This window comes from Schistocerca americana, chromosome 2 (genome assembly GCF_021461395.2).
Source record: "Schistocerca americana isolate TAMUIC-IGC-003095 chromosome 2, iqSchAmer2.1, whole genome shotgun sequence".
In the NCBI taxonomy this organism is placed as follows: Eukaryota; Metazoa; Arthropoda; class Insecta; order Orthoptera; family Acrididae; genus Schistocerca; species Schistocerca americana.
In genome coordinates this window covers 138,154,730-138,172,382 of record NC_060120.1, presented here as the reverse complement: position 1 = coordinate 138,172,382, position 17,653 = coordinate 138,154,730, and the positions used below count along the sequence as shown (strand labels likewise).

The following is a 17,653-nucleotide window of genomic DNA, read 5'->3' as shown; positions in this document are numbered from 1 at the left end:
CTATCCGTCTTGCACCAGATGCGGTAGGAACTGAACTGGTCACACTTGAGAATATTGCTATAAATAATGGCTATAGGCCTCAGTTGGTAAGACAGGTGTATAACAAGAAAATAAATAAAAATAATATTACGTCTTCCACCTTAGGGGATGCGTTAGATGACAAACAGGTGCCGACGATATCTGTCCCTTACATAGGCAATATAAAATACAAATTGGGGTGTTTACTCAGAGCCCATAATTTCAGAGCCGCCTATTCTACTAATAATAGTTTACATAGGAATTTAATTCACTCCTTGCAGAGTAGAAGCGGTAAAGTTTATATATAAAACTACATGCGGGGATTGTCCAAAATTATACATCGGGCAAACAGGACGAGCTCTGGGTCTCAGGCATAAAGAGAATATTCCTACTAGAAGCGGTGACGGTACTAAGGGCTCTTCTTACGCGGAACACCTCGTGCAAACGGCTCATGCGCCGAGCCCTCCAGTTAATATCGAATTACTTCATGCCGAGGTTAAGGGCTTAAAACTGGATGTTTTGGAAGAAATGCTGCTGTTTCTTATTTATATAAATGATATGTCTTCTAGTATTACAGGTGATTCAAAAATATTTCTGTTTGCTGTTGAAACCAGCTTTGTAGTGAAGGATCTTGTGTGTAATATTGAAACATTATCAAATAATGTAGTTCATGAAATAAGTTCGTGGCTTGTGGAAAATAATTTGATGCTAAATGACAGTAAGACTCAGTTTTTACAGTTTCTAACTCACAATTCTACAAGAACTGATATTTTGATCAGACAGCATGGGCATGTTGTAAGGGAGACGGAACAGTTCAAGTTCCTAGGCGATCGGATAGATAGTAAGCTGTTGTGGAAAGCCCATGTTCAGGATCTTGTTCAGAAACTAAATGCTACTTTATTTAACATTAGAACAGTATCTGAAATAAGTGACAGTTCAACACGAAAAGTAGTCTACTTCGCATATTTTCATACACTTATGTCATATGGTATTATTTTTTGGAGTAATTCTTCTGATTCAAAACGGGTATTTTTGGCCCAAAAGCGGGCTGTTCGAGCTATATGTGGCGTAAGTTCGAGAAACTTTTGTCGACCCCTATCCAATAGTCTGGGAAATCTGACATTGCTCTCACAGTATATATTTTCTTCAATGTCGTCTGTTGTTAGCAATATTAGCTTATTCCCAAGAGTTAGCAGCTTTCACTCAGTTAATACTAGGCAGAAATCAAATCTGCATGTGGAATGCATTTCCTTGACTCTTGTGCAGAAAGGAGTGCACTATTCTGCTGCATCCATTTTCAATAAGCTATCACAAGAACTCAAAAATCTTAGCAGTAGCCCAAACGCTTTTAAGTCTAAACTGAAGAGTTTCCTCATGGCTCACTCCTTCTATTCTGTCGAGGAGCTCCTGGAAGAGCTGGAAAATTAAGCAAATTCCAATGTTACAGTGTTGATTTTCTTTATTTAAACTTACGAATTGTCTCCTGAATACTTTTCTTGTATTTCATTTTATCTGTTTCTATTATCGTGTTATAATATCATGTATTGACTCGTTCCATGACCATGGAGACTTCTCCTTAATTTGGTCCCACGGAACAATAAATAAATAAATAAATAAATGCAGATCTTTAAGCATCTGCAGCATGTTAAAGACAATATCCTTAACGACCAACTCCTACTAAGAAATAGAAAATTTTGTGAAGGTTTCGCGCCTTTACTTTGTTCTTCATACTTGTAAATCTGATGATCTGCGGATTATCACATGCGCGCGCTGATTGACGATAGCGGTTGGACAAGCTGTTCATCTTCTTTCTTTTTATCCTCATTTTCCTTTTACGATGAAGGTGATTTTAGCCCGTTGAACACCTCACGTTTTATCCCTATATCTTTATTACCATGGCGTCTAAAGGAAGGATTACGTCCCCTCAGCTCCCCCCCCCCCCCCCCACAGGCTAACAGCTGGCTTTAAGTATAGTTTTTAAGAGTTCATCCTGTTGTCATAGGTAGCTTCATATATAAGTTTCTTTACTAGCATAAGCAACCGTGTGGGGTTATTTTTAGGTTTCATCTCCTATTTAGCTCGTCTCTTGTTCTATCCATTCCATTTTTTGATATACGTTGATCCACGGCTGGGAATATGTGGGCTATTTAGCCCCGACCCATGTATAAACTTTCTCGTATTCGTATGTGCATGCTCATTCAAGTAAATTCCCTTGTCTTGCGCATGTGCGTAGATAGCGGGTCAGGCTTGTAAGTGAGCGACCATTTTTAGCTGCAGTTTATGGCAGGTCATGGCCCATCGAACTTAGGCCGGTGTGAGGTGAAGCGTACACCATTAAGTAGTGATTTTGACTTTGTACATATGTACTGTTTGTGTTTCCTTTTCTTTTTCGTTTATTAATGTATAGCTATGGTGTTCTTTTAATCATTGACAACGGTATTCTTAGGCACTTGTGGGCTTTATTGTTGTTCTGAAGAAGTTGTAGTTATCTACGCCGAAACCTGGGTTAACACTTAACATTAGGTGCTCTTTTCGCAATCGAGGCGGGTTTTTAATTTTTTTCTTTTTTTTTTTTAACACGAGGATTTCTGGTCAAATGAGTATGGGGTAATATCAGCATCAGCAGAAAATAGTATAACGGCAGTAGTATTCGTTATGAATCGGGAGGTAGGGCAGAGAGTGTTTTTTTGCGAACAGTTCAGTGATAGGGCTGCTCTTACGAGAACAGACAGCAAACTAACACCGATAACTGTAGTTCACAGACCGTCGTCGCAAGCTGAAGATAAAAAGATAGAGGAAGTATATGAGGGTATTGAAAGCGTAATACAGTACGTAAAGGGAGATCAAAATGTAGTAGACATGGGATAATGGAATGCAGCTGTAGGGTAAGGACTAGAAGACAAAGTCACAGGAAACTATAGGCTTGGGACAAGGAATGAGAGGGAAAAAAGACTACATGAATTCTGTAACAAATTTCAGCCAGTAATAGCGGAAAACCTGTTCAAGAATAAGAAGAGGAGGAGGTATACTTGTAAATGTCCGGGTGATACGGGAAGATTTCAGTTATATCACATCATGGTCAGACAGAAACTTCGAAATCAGATACTGGATTTTAAGGCGTATCCACGAGCAGATGTAGACTCAAATCACAATATAGTAGTGATGAAGAATTGGCTGAAGCTTAAGATATTAGTCAGGAAGAATCAAAACGCAAAGAAATGGAATGCAGAAGTAATAAGGAATGACGAGATACGCTTGAAATTCCCTAAGGCTATAGATACAGCAATATGGAATAGCCCAGTAGGCAGTACGATTGAAAGGAATGGACATCTCTCAAAAGGGCAATCACAGATGTTGCAAAGAAAAACATAGGTACAAAGAGCGTAACTGTGAAGAAACCGTGGGTAGCAGAAAAATAATTCAGTTGATCGATGGAAGAAGGAAGTACAAAAACGTTAAGATTATTTCGCGAATACAGAAATGCAAGTCGCTGAGGACTGAAATAAACAGCGAGTGCGGGAAAGTTAAGACGAAATGGCTGCATGAAAAATGTGAAGAAATGGACAATGAAATGACTGTTGGAAGAACTAACTCAGCATATAGGAAAGACAACACAACCTTCGGTGAAACCAAAAACAAGGGTGGTAACATTTAGAGTTCAACAGGAATTCTACTGTTAAATGCAGAGGAGACAGCAGATAGTGGGAAAGAGTACATTGAAGGCATCTATGAGGGGGAAGAGTTGTCCCATGTGACAGAAGAAGAAACAGAAGTTGATTCAGAAGAGATAATAGATTAGAATCAGATTTTAAGAGAACTCTGCAGGATTTAAGATCAAATAAGGCAGAAGGGATAGATAACATTCCATGAAAATTTCTAAAATATTTGGGGAAGTGGTAAAGAAAGAATCTTCCCGTTGCTGTTTGTACTGTGTGAGTAGGGCGACAAACTACCTTACTTTCTGAAAAATATCATCCACACAATTCCGAAGACTGCAAGAGCTGACAAGTGCGAGAATTATCACACAATCAGATTACCAGCTCACGCATCAAAGTTACTCACAAGATAATAAACAGAAGATTGGAAAAGAAAAACGGAGAACTGTTAGATGACGATCAGTTTTTGTAAAAAGTAAAGGCACCAGAGAGGCCATTATGACACTTGGTTCACAGGGGACAGAGATTGAAGAAAAATCAGGACATGCTCATAGGATTTATTGACATGGAAAAATTGTTCGACAATGCAAAATGCTGCTGTGCGTTTCAAATTCTGAGAAAGAATGGGGTTAAGCTATAGACAGAGACAGGTAATACAGAACACGTACTAGAGCCAAGAGGGAATAATAAGAGTTGATGGCCAAGAGCGAAGTGCTCACATTAAAAATGGTGTAAAGCAGGGATGTAGTCTTTCGCCCCTACTGTTCGATGTGAATCGAAGAATCAATGATGGAAGTAAAGGAAAGTCTCAGGAGAGCAATTAATATTCAAAGTGAGAGGATGTCAATGATACGATTCGGTGATGACATTGCTAACCTCAGTAAAACTGAAGAGATGGCTGCTATGGCCGAGCGGTTCTAGGCACTTCAGTCCGGAACCGCGCTGCTGCTGCGGTCGCAGGTTCGAATCCTGCCTCGGGCGTGGATGTGTGTGACGTCCTTAGGTTATTTAGGTTTAAGTCGTTCTAAGTCTAGGGGACTGATGACCTCAGATGTTGAGTCCCATAGTGCTTAGAGCCATTTGAACCATTTGAAACTTAAGGAAAATTACATGTTCTCCTGTATGGTATAAACAGTCTAACAAGTACAGAATATGAATTGACAGTAAATTGAAGAAAGACGAAAGTAATGAGAAGTAGCAGAAATGAGGACAGTGTGAAACTTCACATAATGTTTGATGGCCACGAAGTAGATGAAGTTAAGGAAATCTGTTACCCAGGCAGCAAAATAACGAACGAAGGACGGAGCAAGAAGAACATCGAAAGCAGACTAGCACTGGCAAAAAGGGAATTCCTGGCCAACAGAAGCCTATAGTATCAAACATAGTCCTTAATTTGAGGAAGAAATTTCTGAGAATGCACGTTTGGTGCACAGAACTGTATGGTAGTGAAACATGGTCTATGGGAAAACCGGAACAGAAGAGAATCGAAGCATTTAAGATATGATGCTACAGACGAAAGTTGAAAATTAATTGGACTGACAAGGTACTGAATGTGGAGGTTTTCCGCAGAATCGGAGAGGAAATGAATATATGGAAAATACTGACAAGGCGAAGGTACAAAATGGTTCAAATAGTTCTAAGCACTATCGGACTTAACATCTGAGGTCATCAGTCCCCTAGACTTAGAACTACTTAAACCTAACTAACCTAAGGACATCACACACATCCATACCCAAGGCAGGATTCGAATCTGCGACCGTAACAGCAACGCGGTTCCGGAGGACTGAAGCGCCTAGAACAGCTCGGTCACAGAGGCTGGCTGAGAAGGTACAAGATGATAGGAGATCTTATAAGAGATCGCGACTTTCTATGCACATCTTCTACATTATCTACATCGTCACTGTCAGAGACATTTTCTGTAAAAGACAGCTACTGGCACAACATGTCAGCAGTACAAGGTTAACGATATAAAGTCAGTTTGCAGTAATAATATTTCTGTTACTGATAAATCAGATATATGTACAGTATTTAACAACCATTTTCTGACCATTGCTGGTGAATTAAATAAAAATTTAGTATCTACAGGAAATCATATAAATTTCTTAGCAAATGCCTTTCCGAGCAAAAGCAAAAGGTCATTATTCACAATGTTGATAACGGCTGTTGTGTGCAACATTGACTCGGTTTAAGTAGAGCAGTACATGACCTCAGTTCATGGCTTGTAGAAAATAAACTAACGTTAAATCACAGTAAGACTCAGTTTTTACAGTTCCTAACACACAATTCAACAAAACCTGACGCTTTAATCTCACAGAACGGGCATATGATTAGTGAAACTGAACAGTTCAAATTCCTAGGTGTACAGATAGATAGTAAGCTGTTGTGGAAAGCCCACGTTCAGGATCTTGTTCAAAGACTTAATACTGCCATTTTCACATTTCGAACGGTATCGAAAGTGAGTGATATTTCGACACGTAAATTAGTCTGCTTTGCTTAGTTTCATTCACTTACGTCGTTTGGTATTATGTTTTGGGGTAACTCTTCCCACTCTAGAAGAATATTTTTGGATCAGAAACGGGCGGTTCGGGCAATAAGTGGTGTGAGTTCACGAACCTCTTGTCGATCTCTTTTCACAAGTCTGGGTATTTTGACATTGGCCTCTCAATTCTCATTGTATTGCTGATAGCGTTTGCTTAAACTTATGGACTGATTTTCTTTCAGGTTCATGAACATTTAATTTTATCTGTTATTACTTTTTATGTTCTAAGTTCATGTACTGACACGTTCCATGACCTTGGAGATTTGCTCCTCAATGTGGTCCTACGGGACTTGACATTTAAACAAATAAATAAAAAATCTTAATGTCCTTATTGTTTGCCAGTCAGTTTCATCGAGATTAACAGGTCAAACTTCAGTCAAAACCAAAAATGCGTCATTTTCCCCATCAGATATTTCCGCGTTGCTGTCATTCAGAAGGGCATTCTAACTGCTCCCCAGTTAATATTTTATACATTTCCTTGATGTACTGAAATAACTGCTATTTCAATTTTCCATTATAGGTGTTGTTGTTGTTGTGGTCTTCAGTCCTGAGACTGGTTTGATGCAGCTCTCCATGCTACTCTATCCTGTGCAAGCTTCTTCATCTCCTAGTAACTACTGCAACCTACATCCTTCTGAATCTGCTTAGTTTATTAATCACTCGGTCTCCCTCTACGATTTTTACCCTCCACGATGCCCTCCAATTCTAAATTGCTGATCCCTTGATGCCTCAGAACATGTTCTACCAACCTCTTCTAGTCAAGTTGTGCCACAAACTTCTCTTCTCCCCAATCCCACTCAATACCTCCTCAGTAGTTATATGATCTACCCATCTAATCTTCAGAATTCTTCTGTAGCACCACACTTCAAAAGCTTCTATTCTCTTCTTGTCCAAACTATTTATCGTCGATGTTTCACTTCCATACATGGCTACGCTCCCTACAAATACTTTCAGAAACGACTTCCTGACACTTAAATCTACCCTCGATGTAAACAAATTTCTCATCTTCAGAAACGTTTCCCTTGCCATTGCCAGTCTACATTTGATATCTTCTCTACTTCGACCATCATCAGTCCTTTACTACTTTAAGTGTCTCATTTCCTAATCTAATTCCCTCAGCATCACCAGGTTTAATTTGACTACATTCCATTACCCTCGTTTTGCTTTTGTTGATGTTCACCTTATATCCTCCTTTCATGACACTGTCCATTCCGTTCAACTGCTCTTCCAAGTCCTTTGCTGTCTCTGACAGAATTACAATGTCATCGGCGAACCTCGAAGTTTTTATTTCTTCTCCATGGAATTCAATACCTACTCCGAACTGTTCTTTTGCTTCCTTTACTGCTTGCTCAATATACAGATTGCATAACATCGGAGAGAGGCTACTACACTGTCTCACTCCCTTCCCTACCACCGCTTCCCTTTTATGTCCCTCGACTCTTATAACTGCCATCTGGTTTCTGTACAAATTGTAAATAGCCTTCCCCTCCCTGTATGTTACCCCTGCCACTTTCAGAATTTGAAAGGGAGTATTCCAGCAAACATTATCAAAAGCTTTCTCTAAGTATACAAATGCTAGAAGCGTAGGTTTGCCTTTCCTTAATCTAGCTTCTAAGATAAGCCATAGGGTCAGTATTGCCTCACGTGTTCCAACACTTGTACGGAATCCAAACTGATCTTCTCCGAGGTCAGCTTCTACTAGTTTTTCCATTCGTCTATAAAGAACTCGCGTTAGTATTTTGCAGTTGTGACTTATTAAACTGATGGTTCTGTAATTTTCACATCTGTCAACACCTGCTTTCTTTGGGATTGGAATTATTATATTCTTCTTGAAGTCTGAGGGTGTTTCGCCTGTCTCATATATCTTGCTCACCAGATGGTAGAGTTTTGTCAGGACTGGCTCTCCCAAGGCTGTCAGTAGTTCTAATGGAATGATGTCTACTCCCGGGGCCTTGTTTCGACTCAGGTCTTTCAGTGCTATGTCAAACTCTTCACTCAGTATCATATCTCCCACTTCATCTTCCTCTACATCCTCTTCCATTTCCATAATATTGTCCTCAAGTACATCGCCCTTGTGTAGACCCTCTATATACTCCTTCAACCTTTCTGCTTTCTCTTCTTTGCTTAGAACTGGGTTTCCATCTGAGATGTTGATATACCTGCAAGTGGTTCTCTTTTCTCCAAAAGTAACTTCAATTTTCCTGTAGGCAGTATCTATCTTACCCCTGGTGAGATAAGCCTCTACATGCTCACATTTGTCCTCTAGCCGTCCCTGCTTAGCCATTTTGCACTTCCTGTCGATCTTATTTTTGAGAAGTTTGTATTCCTTTTTGCCTGCTTCATTAATGCATTTTAATATTTTCTCCTTTCATCAATCAAGTTCAATATTTCTTCTGTTAGCCAAGGATTACTAGTGGCCCTCGTCTTTTCACCTACTTGGTCCTCTGCTGCCTTCACTACTTCATCCCTCAAAGCTTCCCACTCTTCTTCTACTGTATCTCTTTCCCCCATTCCTGTCAATTGTTCGCTTATGCTATCCCTGAAACTCTGTACAACCTCTGGTTTAGTCAGTTTATCCAGTTCCCATCTCCTTAAATTCCCACCTTCTTGCAGTTTCTTCAGTTTTAATCTACAGTTCATAACCAATAGATTGTTGTCAGAGCCCACATCTGCTCCTGGAAATGTCTTACAATTTAAAACCGGGTCCCTAAATCTCTGTCTTACCATTATATAATCTATCTGATACCTTCTAGTATCCCCAGACTTCTTCCATGTTTACAACCTTCTTTCATGATTCTTGAACCAAGTGTTAGCTATGATTAAGTTGTGCTCTGTGCAAAATTCTACCAGGCGGCTTCTTCTTTTATTTCTTCCCCCCAACCCATATTCACTTACTACGTTTCCTTCTCTCCCTTTACCCACTACCGCATTCAGTCACCCATGACTATTAAATTGTCGTCTCTCTTCACTATCTCAAAAATATCTTTTATTTCATCATACATTTCTTCAATTTCTTCATCATCTGCAGAGCTAGTTGGCATATAAACTAGTACTACTGTAGTAGGCGTGGGCTTCGTGTCTATCTTGGCCACAATAATTCGTTTGCTATTGCTGTTTGTAGTAGCTTACCCGCACTCCTATTTTTTTATTCATTATTTAACCTAGTCCTGCATTACCCCTATTTGATTTTGTATTTATAAGCCCGTATTCACCTGACCAAAAGTCTTGTTCCTCCTGCCGCCGAACTTCACTAATTCCCACTATACCTAACTTTAACCTATCCATTTCCCTTTTTAAATTTTCTAACCTACCTGCCCGATTAAGGGATCTGACATTCCACGCTCCGATCGGTAGAACGCCAGTTTTCTTCCTCCTGATAACGACGTCCTATTGAGTAGTCCCCGCCCGGAGATCCGAATGGGGGACTATTTTACCTCCGGTATATTTTACCCAAGAGGACGCAATCATCATTTAACCATACAGTAAAGCTGCATGCCCTCGGGAAAAATTACGGCTGTAGTTTCCCCTTGCTTTCAGCCGTTCACAGTACCAGCACAGCAAGGCCGTTTTGGTTATTGTTACAAGTCGAGATCAGTCAATCATCCAGACTGTTGCCCCTGCAACCACTGAAAAGGCTGCTGCCCCTCTTCTGGAACCACATGTTTGTCTGGCCTCTTAACAGATACCCATCCGTTGTGGTTGCACCTATGGTACGGCTATCTGTATCGCTGAGGCAGGCAAGCCTCCCCACCAGCGGCAAGGTCCATGATTCATGGGATGATCAAACTGAAATTAGCGTAACAAACTTCTACTGCCGGGTAGGTGTGGGCGAGCTATTCTCTTATGTAGGTTGGCGATGGAGTGAGCGAAGAAGACAGCTAATCACTTGATGAACGTTTTAGTGGTGAACACGATCAGACATGGTACAGAATATCTGAAACAGACAGACTGCAGGTGAAGGGAGGTGATCATGGATCCTAGTTCACAAGCACGGGGGTGTCGACGCAGGCATTTCCCGTGGACGGAAGCGGTGGCCCGACTACCACAGCATGCCGCTGGATGGAGACTGACGGCTGTGGGGTGGCGGTGCACCAGCGAGGCAACGCTAACGTGCCCGCATTGGACGCTCAGGCAGCGGACGTTGGTTCTCGGTCCGGCGGGGGCAGGGTCTTAGATGCGACGACGACCGAGACAGCTGTGACGACGACTTGCTGACGGACTGATCCCCGTTGCCAGATGCTGACTGTTGAGCAAGTCACGTCGAAACACGTGGGGCGGCATCGATGGACTGCTGTGGCGTAACAGGTAGATCGGCCGTTCATGCGACGGCAGTCCGTGTGACGTCACTCACGCAGTAGCGGCGTAGCTGGAGCTCTGTCTACTGGTGCTGACGCGCTGGCAGTACTTTATCTGGCTGCGGCCTTGTTTCGGTTGCTGAGTTGCGATTCAGTCTGTCTGTGTCTGAATCGCTACGTTAGGAAATACACTGAAGTGCCAAAGAAACTGACATAGGCAAGCGTATTCAGGCAGAATAGGGCGCTGCGGTCGGCAACGCCTGTATAAGACAAAAAGTGTCTGGCGCAGTCGTTAGACCGATTATTGCTACTAGAATGGCAGTTCGTCGAGGTTTAAATGATTTTAAGCTTGGTGTTATAGTCTGGGCTCGACCGATGGGATACAACTCCGAGGTAGCGATGAAGTGGGGGTTTTCCCCTACGACCTATTCACGAGTGTACTATGAATATCAGGAATCCGACAAACATCATATCTCCGACATCGCTGCGGCCTGAAAAAGATCCTGTAAGAACGCGACCAACGACGACTGAAGCGAATCGTTTCACGTAACAGAAGTGGAACCCTTCCGCAAATTACTGCAGGTTTCAATTCTGGGCCATGAACAAGTGTCAGCGTGTGAACCATTCAACGAAACATCATCGATACCGGCTTTCGGAGCCGAGGGCTCACTCGTAAACCCTTGATCACTGCACGACACAAAGCTTTACGCCTCACCTAGGCCCCTCAACACCGACATTGGACCGTTGATGACTGGAAACATGTTGCCTGGTCGGACGAGTCTCGTTTCAGATTGTGTCCATCGGATAGACGTGCACGGGTATGGAGACAACCTCATGAATCCATGGACCCTGTATGTTAGCGGGAGACTGTTCAAGTGGAGGCTCTGTAATGGTGTGGTGCGTATGCAGTTGGGGTGATGTGGGACCCCTGATACGTCTAGATACGACTCTAACAGGTGGCATGTACCTAAGCATCCTGTCAGATCACCTGCGTCCATTTATGTCTACTGTACATTCCGAAGGACATCGGAAATTCCAGCAAGACAATGCAACACTCCACACGTCCAGAATTTCTACACAGTGACTCCAGGAACACTCTTCGGTGTTTAAACACTTCCACTGGCCACCAAACTCTCCAGACATGAACATTATTGAGCATATCTCGGATGCCTAGCAACGTCCTGCTCTGAAGAGATCTCCACCCCCTCGTAATCTTATGGAACTATGGACAGCCCTGCGGGATTCATGGTGTCACTTCCCTCCATCACTACTTCAAACATTAGTCGAGTCCATGCCACGTCGTATTGCGGCTCTTCTACGAACTCGCGGGGGCCTTACACGAGATTAGGCACGTGTACCAGTTTCTTTAGCTCTTCAGTGTAGACCTGTGGTCTACCTACGACGACATTCACAAAATGTGTTATTTCATAGTGACGAACAATTTTTTGCAAATCTAAACGAATTTGCACCATGTACATTGTTGGTAAACATTAAAGATTTTTAGTCTAATAATTAGGCATAGTAACCATTTTCTGCATATGACCAGCTCTAAACTAACACATCGATCGTTTCTTGCACGGTGCTGCGCCCTGGATTTAAACTAAGAACTAGAAGATCCACACTCGTCTATAAACGGCCAAATTCGCCTTTTTACGGAGAAGGAAAGGTGAATGAAGGTCCACAATTATGGACCGTGGTCACGATAAGTCTAATCATGGAAAAGAGATTTAAATTGATGTGGTTTTCAGTAATAACGCATATATTGAAGCTTGTGTAGGATACCCTAGCATGTAGAGCCGCATAAAATCATTCTTCGGACTAAAGACCACACGGCAACAACATATGCAGCGTACAAAAACTACAGCGTGTGGGAACGTTAAAATAAATATATGGTCTAATTAGATACACGGGATATTAGTGTGCTATAGCTTGCATGTACAGACAATTAGATAAAAATATTGTAATTCTTACAGCATTCGACAAAATTGGAAGAACAAGAAAAGAAATCAGTGAGGTGCATTTACAGCAACATACCTGTCAACTCCGTCCACCTGTCTAGCCACCGCAATATCAGGCACAATCTCAATACTGCGTAGAGCGAAGATTGCAGACACATTAGTGGGCGGGGACCCCGCTACCGGCAAAACCAGCAAGCGGCGATTGCCTCTCCGGTTCGCCAGTTTGGACGCCTTGAGGATCGCGTCTACACCAGCTGCTGCGTCGTGGCATCGAACCACCAATCCCTGGCAGTCGGCGTCCATGGCGGAGATCAAGAGATGCTCCACTGGATCTTCGGCACTGGCAAATGAAATGCGTTCAGTTGTGGTCACCGACGATACTATGTCCAGAACAGCGTCTGAATCATCCGACAATGCTGCAATGCACTTGTAGTTGGCAAAATAATTCCACAGAATATCTGATGCCATTTCCCGTACTGAGCTGTCGATGACGGCTAGATGACTTATCCGTGGCACCATACGTCTTTCACATTGTACGACCTCAAAGATGAACATGACTGTCAAAAGTAAAATGCGCATGGAACTTGTGTTTGCGAGCAGTTCTTGAATACCGCCACGTGCTTTTCCACAAATTTCAAGTGTATGTAGGCCAACTTGCAAAAATATTTGTCTTGTTTTACTACCTTAACGTGTTCAACGCTTTAGTGTATGATAGTGATCAGGTTTGCATTCGCGGTAAAAATGATGTTCTCCGAGAGAGTGCTCGCCTCGGGCATACAGTGCATTTGAAGTGGTGGAAGAGCTATCAAAAATTGACATCGACAATTTAGCTTACTTTGCCGTAATCTTCTTTTGTCTTTTCAGCAGCAACAAGCCCTCATTTCATGTCTCAGTCCTCAAACAATATTTTGCCTACCACCCACAAAGATCAAAAGTCTCTTACTGAAATATGAACCACGAACTCGGATGGAAAATCATTGAATGTCGTTTTAAAGCATTACCCGTCAAATACTTACCCGTACGACGCTTATAAGTACTGCATTTTTCAGTTCCCCTCTGAATGGTTGATCAAAGAGAGCGACAGCGTTTAGTGGCGATAATAACCTCAAAGGAGACTCAGCTTTCAGGCTTAAATGATACATGTGCCAGTCTTTATTAATACTGAGCTGGATTTTTGTACATTTTATGAAAGGGCTCTTTCTTTGTCCTTACATTCCTACCTACATTCGGCAGCTTTTAATACTACGAATGTCACATGAAACGTACTGGCTCGCCAACGGTTAAGCCATACTTTCAAAGATAATGCACTGTTTCTTATTTTTAAGACTATTAAGAAAATTAATTTTTAAAATTCTGAATGTCTTATTAAGTAAGCCCTGCAGCCACTCTACAAACGATACAGAACGTGTACGGAGTACTTTATTATAATACCAACAGGAACACCACGGAATTCTCTCCAAGCTTAAAATTTTAGCTTACTAAATGAGTAATTTCTCATTACGATTGAATCAAAGTGAGAGTCATGAAATATAGTACGGAAAGAGTGACAGACTAAGTTGACACTGTGTGAAATAATTGTCTAATGTCTCTTACATACGTACGCAGTTTCCGAATAATATTCTGGACCAGACATAGGGATTTCGGACTCTGATTTCTGCAGTTATTGAAATCATTATTTCCTAGAAGCATAAAAAGAACACCGAAAATATGTTACTTAAATCTCCGAAAATTGCATCACCCTCTTCGTTTATGCGTTGGGATTGGATTGGATTGTTTTGGGGAAGGAGACCAGACAGCGAGGTCATCGGTCTCATCCGATTAGGGAAGGACGGGGAAGGAAGTCGGCCGTGCCCTTTGAAAGGAACCATCCCGGAATTTGCCTGGAGCGATTTAGGGAAATCACGGAAAACCTAAATCTGGATGACCGGACGCGGGATTGAACCGTCGTCCTCCCGAATGCGTATGCGTTGGGGACTGGTTATCATGTACATTCTGCCGATGTGCTGGTTAACTATCACGTTTAACCTAATGTTTGTCAGACTTTTATGGAGACATCTGGTAATGGTACGGTCGGTGACTCAAGGTCCTACGAACGGCACAGCATTAGCCATTGATACTGCTAAGACCAGTTTTTTTTATCCTTCTCTTTTTCTTTTTCCTTAGTCTGTAGCACAATCGTATATTGGAATAGTGGAGAAAGGAATTCCATCACGGAAATGTATAAGGAATTCCCCAGGAAAAGGGAAAAAAATTGGAACGCCTGATATATATATATATATATATATATATATATATATATATATATATATATATATATATGTGTGTGTGTGTGTGTGTGTGTGTGTGTGTGTGTGTGTTAGTTTAAAGTCATTTGTAAACGGGTTCCATCCTGTCTCTGGAGAGGCACTTTTGATTTCACTGATTTATTTTCGAGTCAAGTAAACCTTGGGGTTTTCTAAATAATACTCTAATGACGAAGAATCAGATACTGAATATCACATAAAGGAACAGCGAAATGACAAAAGAAATAAAAATAAAAAATGATTTTTCAAGATTTCCGTTCTAATTATAAGCCTCGTGAAACAACTAAAATCTTCTGTATTCCGTTATTAATATATGGAGAATTCCTCACAATAAAGATAACTCACAAGTTTAAAATATATTTTAATTTCAATTTTGCTTCCTGCCTATGAATGCGTCACCGTGAGAGAAAAGTAACACACTTTTTTCACAGAAACATATGAGTGCTTGTCAAAGACTCAAATGTGAATCGTATTTTACTCGCCCAACGGTTATTGATCAACAAAATATATCAAGATCCACTACAAGCGTCGACAACATTTAAAAATTCAATAAGTTTAGGCTATAATTACAACAGTCGCCTAAACCTTAACGAACCACTATTGAAATTAAGGAAATAGTGTTAAATTTCGTCACTGATGTTATACTTTGCGCCTTAATGGTACATGTTAACATTATGTGATTAAAATTATTTATCTACAGCGCTTTTTAATTTGGAACATTACGGGTTACATTACTTCAAAGTTCTTCACGAGCTGCCGTCGTGTCAACGTTGGCTCCAAGTAGCTGGCGTAGTGTGATGTTTACTGTTGCGCGCCGCTTCTGTACGAAGTCAGCCAGCACCACGTCTTTCTGCATGATAAATTTCCTTAAGAAAGGGTAGTATATAGTTTCCTCCTCGAATTCACAACTCACGTTCCTGGTGAACGAGTGCGAAATACATTCCACCATGTTTGGTGTAGTTTGTGGTGAGGAAGACGAAGACTCTGGGCCTGACTACAGAACGCTGAATTAGCTAATCAAGATATGAACTCAGTAGTAAAGTATGCACTTATTTCTGTAAAATGGTCATGTCGAACATGGCAGTGACATGGACGTAGAAGATAGATGTGTTCCCTGCCGGCAATAAGATAAGAATGTAAGAAAACGTCCAAGTGAATTACAAGGGAGAACGAGTTAAAATAACTAGCACCAGCATTAGAAGAAAGAAAACTGTCGGTTTAAGATGATGTCGCTGCAATGACGCAAGTGGAATCTTACTCTCTGAACTACTGCTGTTCTGAGGCGATCTTCAAGCCGCTGTGTCACACCCAGGTGACGGCGGGAAACTACAGAGTGTGGGGCAGTCATAATTGAGTCGCGGTCCTCCCCTCCCCTCCCCCCCTTCCCTACCACTCATCCTTCCCCACCCCCGCTGCCATCGAGTGATCGTCAGGAACAATGGTATTCAGCAACAAAACCTACCATCAAGTATAATTAACTGATCCAGTTCCTTAAGTGTGTACGAGGTGCGACAGTAAAGTAATGAGACTAATGTGAAAAAAATGTTGCTTACCGCTTTAGTCAAGTTTAGTGTTGTCTCCTTCAAAGTTGTTCCCTTCTGATTGCACACACTTTTTCCAGCGCTTCTGCCATTGATGGTAAGATTTCTGGAACTCAACTTCTGCATTATCTTCGAAGACCCTCGTCACAGCTTTTTGAGCATCTTATGTAGTTTGAAAATGGTGTCCCTTGACCGCCGTTTTGACTCTTGGAAATAGAAAAAAGTCGCACGGAGCGATTTCTGGTGAATAAGGTGGCTGTGGTCGTACTGAAATTTGTTTTGAGGTTAAAAATTGCTGTACTGACAGAGCAGTATGGGATGGCGCATTATCGTAATGCAGAACCCAACTGTCAGCAATGTTGGCACGGACACGAAGAACTCCTTTACGAAGAGTTCCTTTGTAGTAATATTAGTTAACTGTTTGTCCAGGAGGCACCTACTCTTTATGAACAATTCCAGTGGAATGAAAGAAGCACACAAGCATGCATTTCACTTTTGACTCTGACATGCAAGCTTTTTCTTTTTGTCTGGGTGATTCCTTTGAGCACCATTGTGAACTTCGGCGTTTTGCTCTGGATCGTACTGAAAAAACGAGCTCTCATCACCAGTGATAACACGGCTCGACAATTCTGGATTGATTTCCATTTGCTCTAACAGATCGGCTGCCACATTTTTCCGTGTTCCTCACTGTTCTGGTGTGAGATTTTTGGGGGCCATTTTTGCTCAAATATTTCTCAGACCAGGATCTTCAGTTATTATTCGACGAACCGTTTCTCGATTGACGTTCAGTTCTTCTGCAATCATTTTCACGGATAATCTTGGATCAGATCGTACGAGTTCACGCACCCTGGCCAAGTTGTCATCCCTCCGTGAGGTTGATTGTCGTCCACTGTGGTCTTCATCTTCAATATTCGTTTTGCCTTCACTAAACATTTTATGCCAATGAAAAACTTGAGCTCTTGACATAACTTCCTCTCCAAAAGCCTTCTGAAGCTTACCGTAAGTTGTCGTCGCATTTTCACCCAATTTAATGCAAAAAGAAATGGTATACCATCGCGCAGTATTTGCGGTTCCAAACACATGTTAACTTATTACAACACAACTCAAGACTGAGCAGTTGCATCGATGTGCCGCTTGGACTAGAAGCAACTTGTAGACCAAAGTCTAAGATATTGTGCCTACGCAAGCCTACAGGGTGGCCACATCTTGCAAAGAAAATCGCTCTCATTACTTTATTGTCGAACCTCGTATGTTGAAAGTAAGGATAAGAATATTTGTAAACTACACCCCGTGAGTATTCAGGTGTGTATCCTTAAATTGAGAAACCGTACAGTAAATATTAT

General features: G+C 41.6%; 1 protein-coding gene across 1 annotated transcript in view; it reads right to left on the bottom strand.

Annotated features, from left to right (window-relative positions):
* The window catches only part of LOC124593833 (glutamate receptor 1-like), a 115,674-nt gene extending 102,740 nt beyond the window's left edge, over nucleotides 1-12,934 (bottom strand). Inside the window, exon 1 of the mRNA XM_047132181.1 lies at nucleotides 12,543-12,934. Within this exon, the coding sequence (XP_046988137.1) occupies nucleotides 12,543-12,934 (392 nt within the window). The remainder of the gene's footprint in view (nucleotides 1-12,542) is intronic.
* Between the last annotated feature and the right edge of the window lie 4,719 nt (nucleotides 12,935-17,653).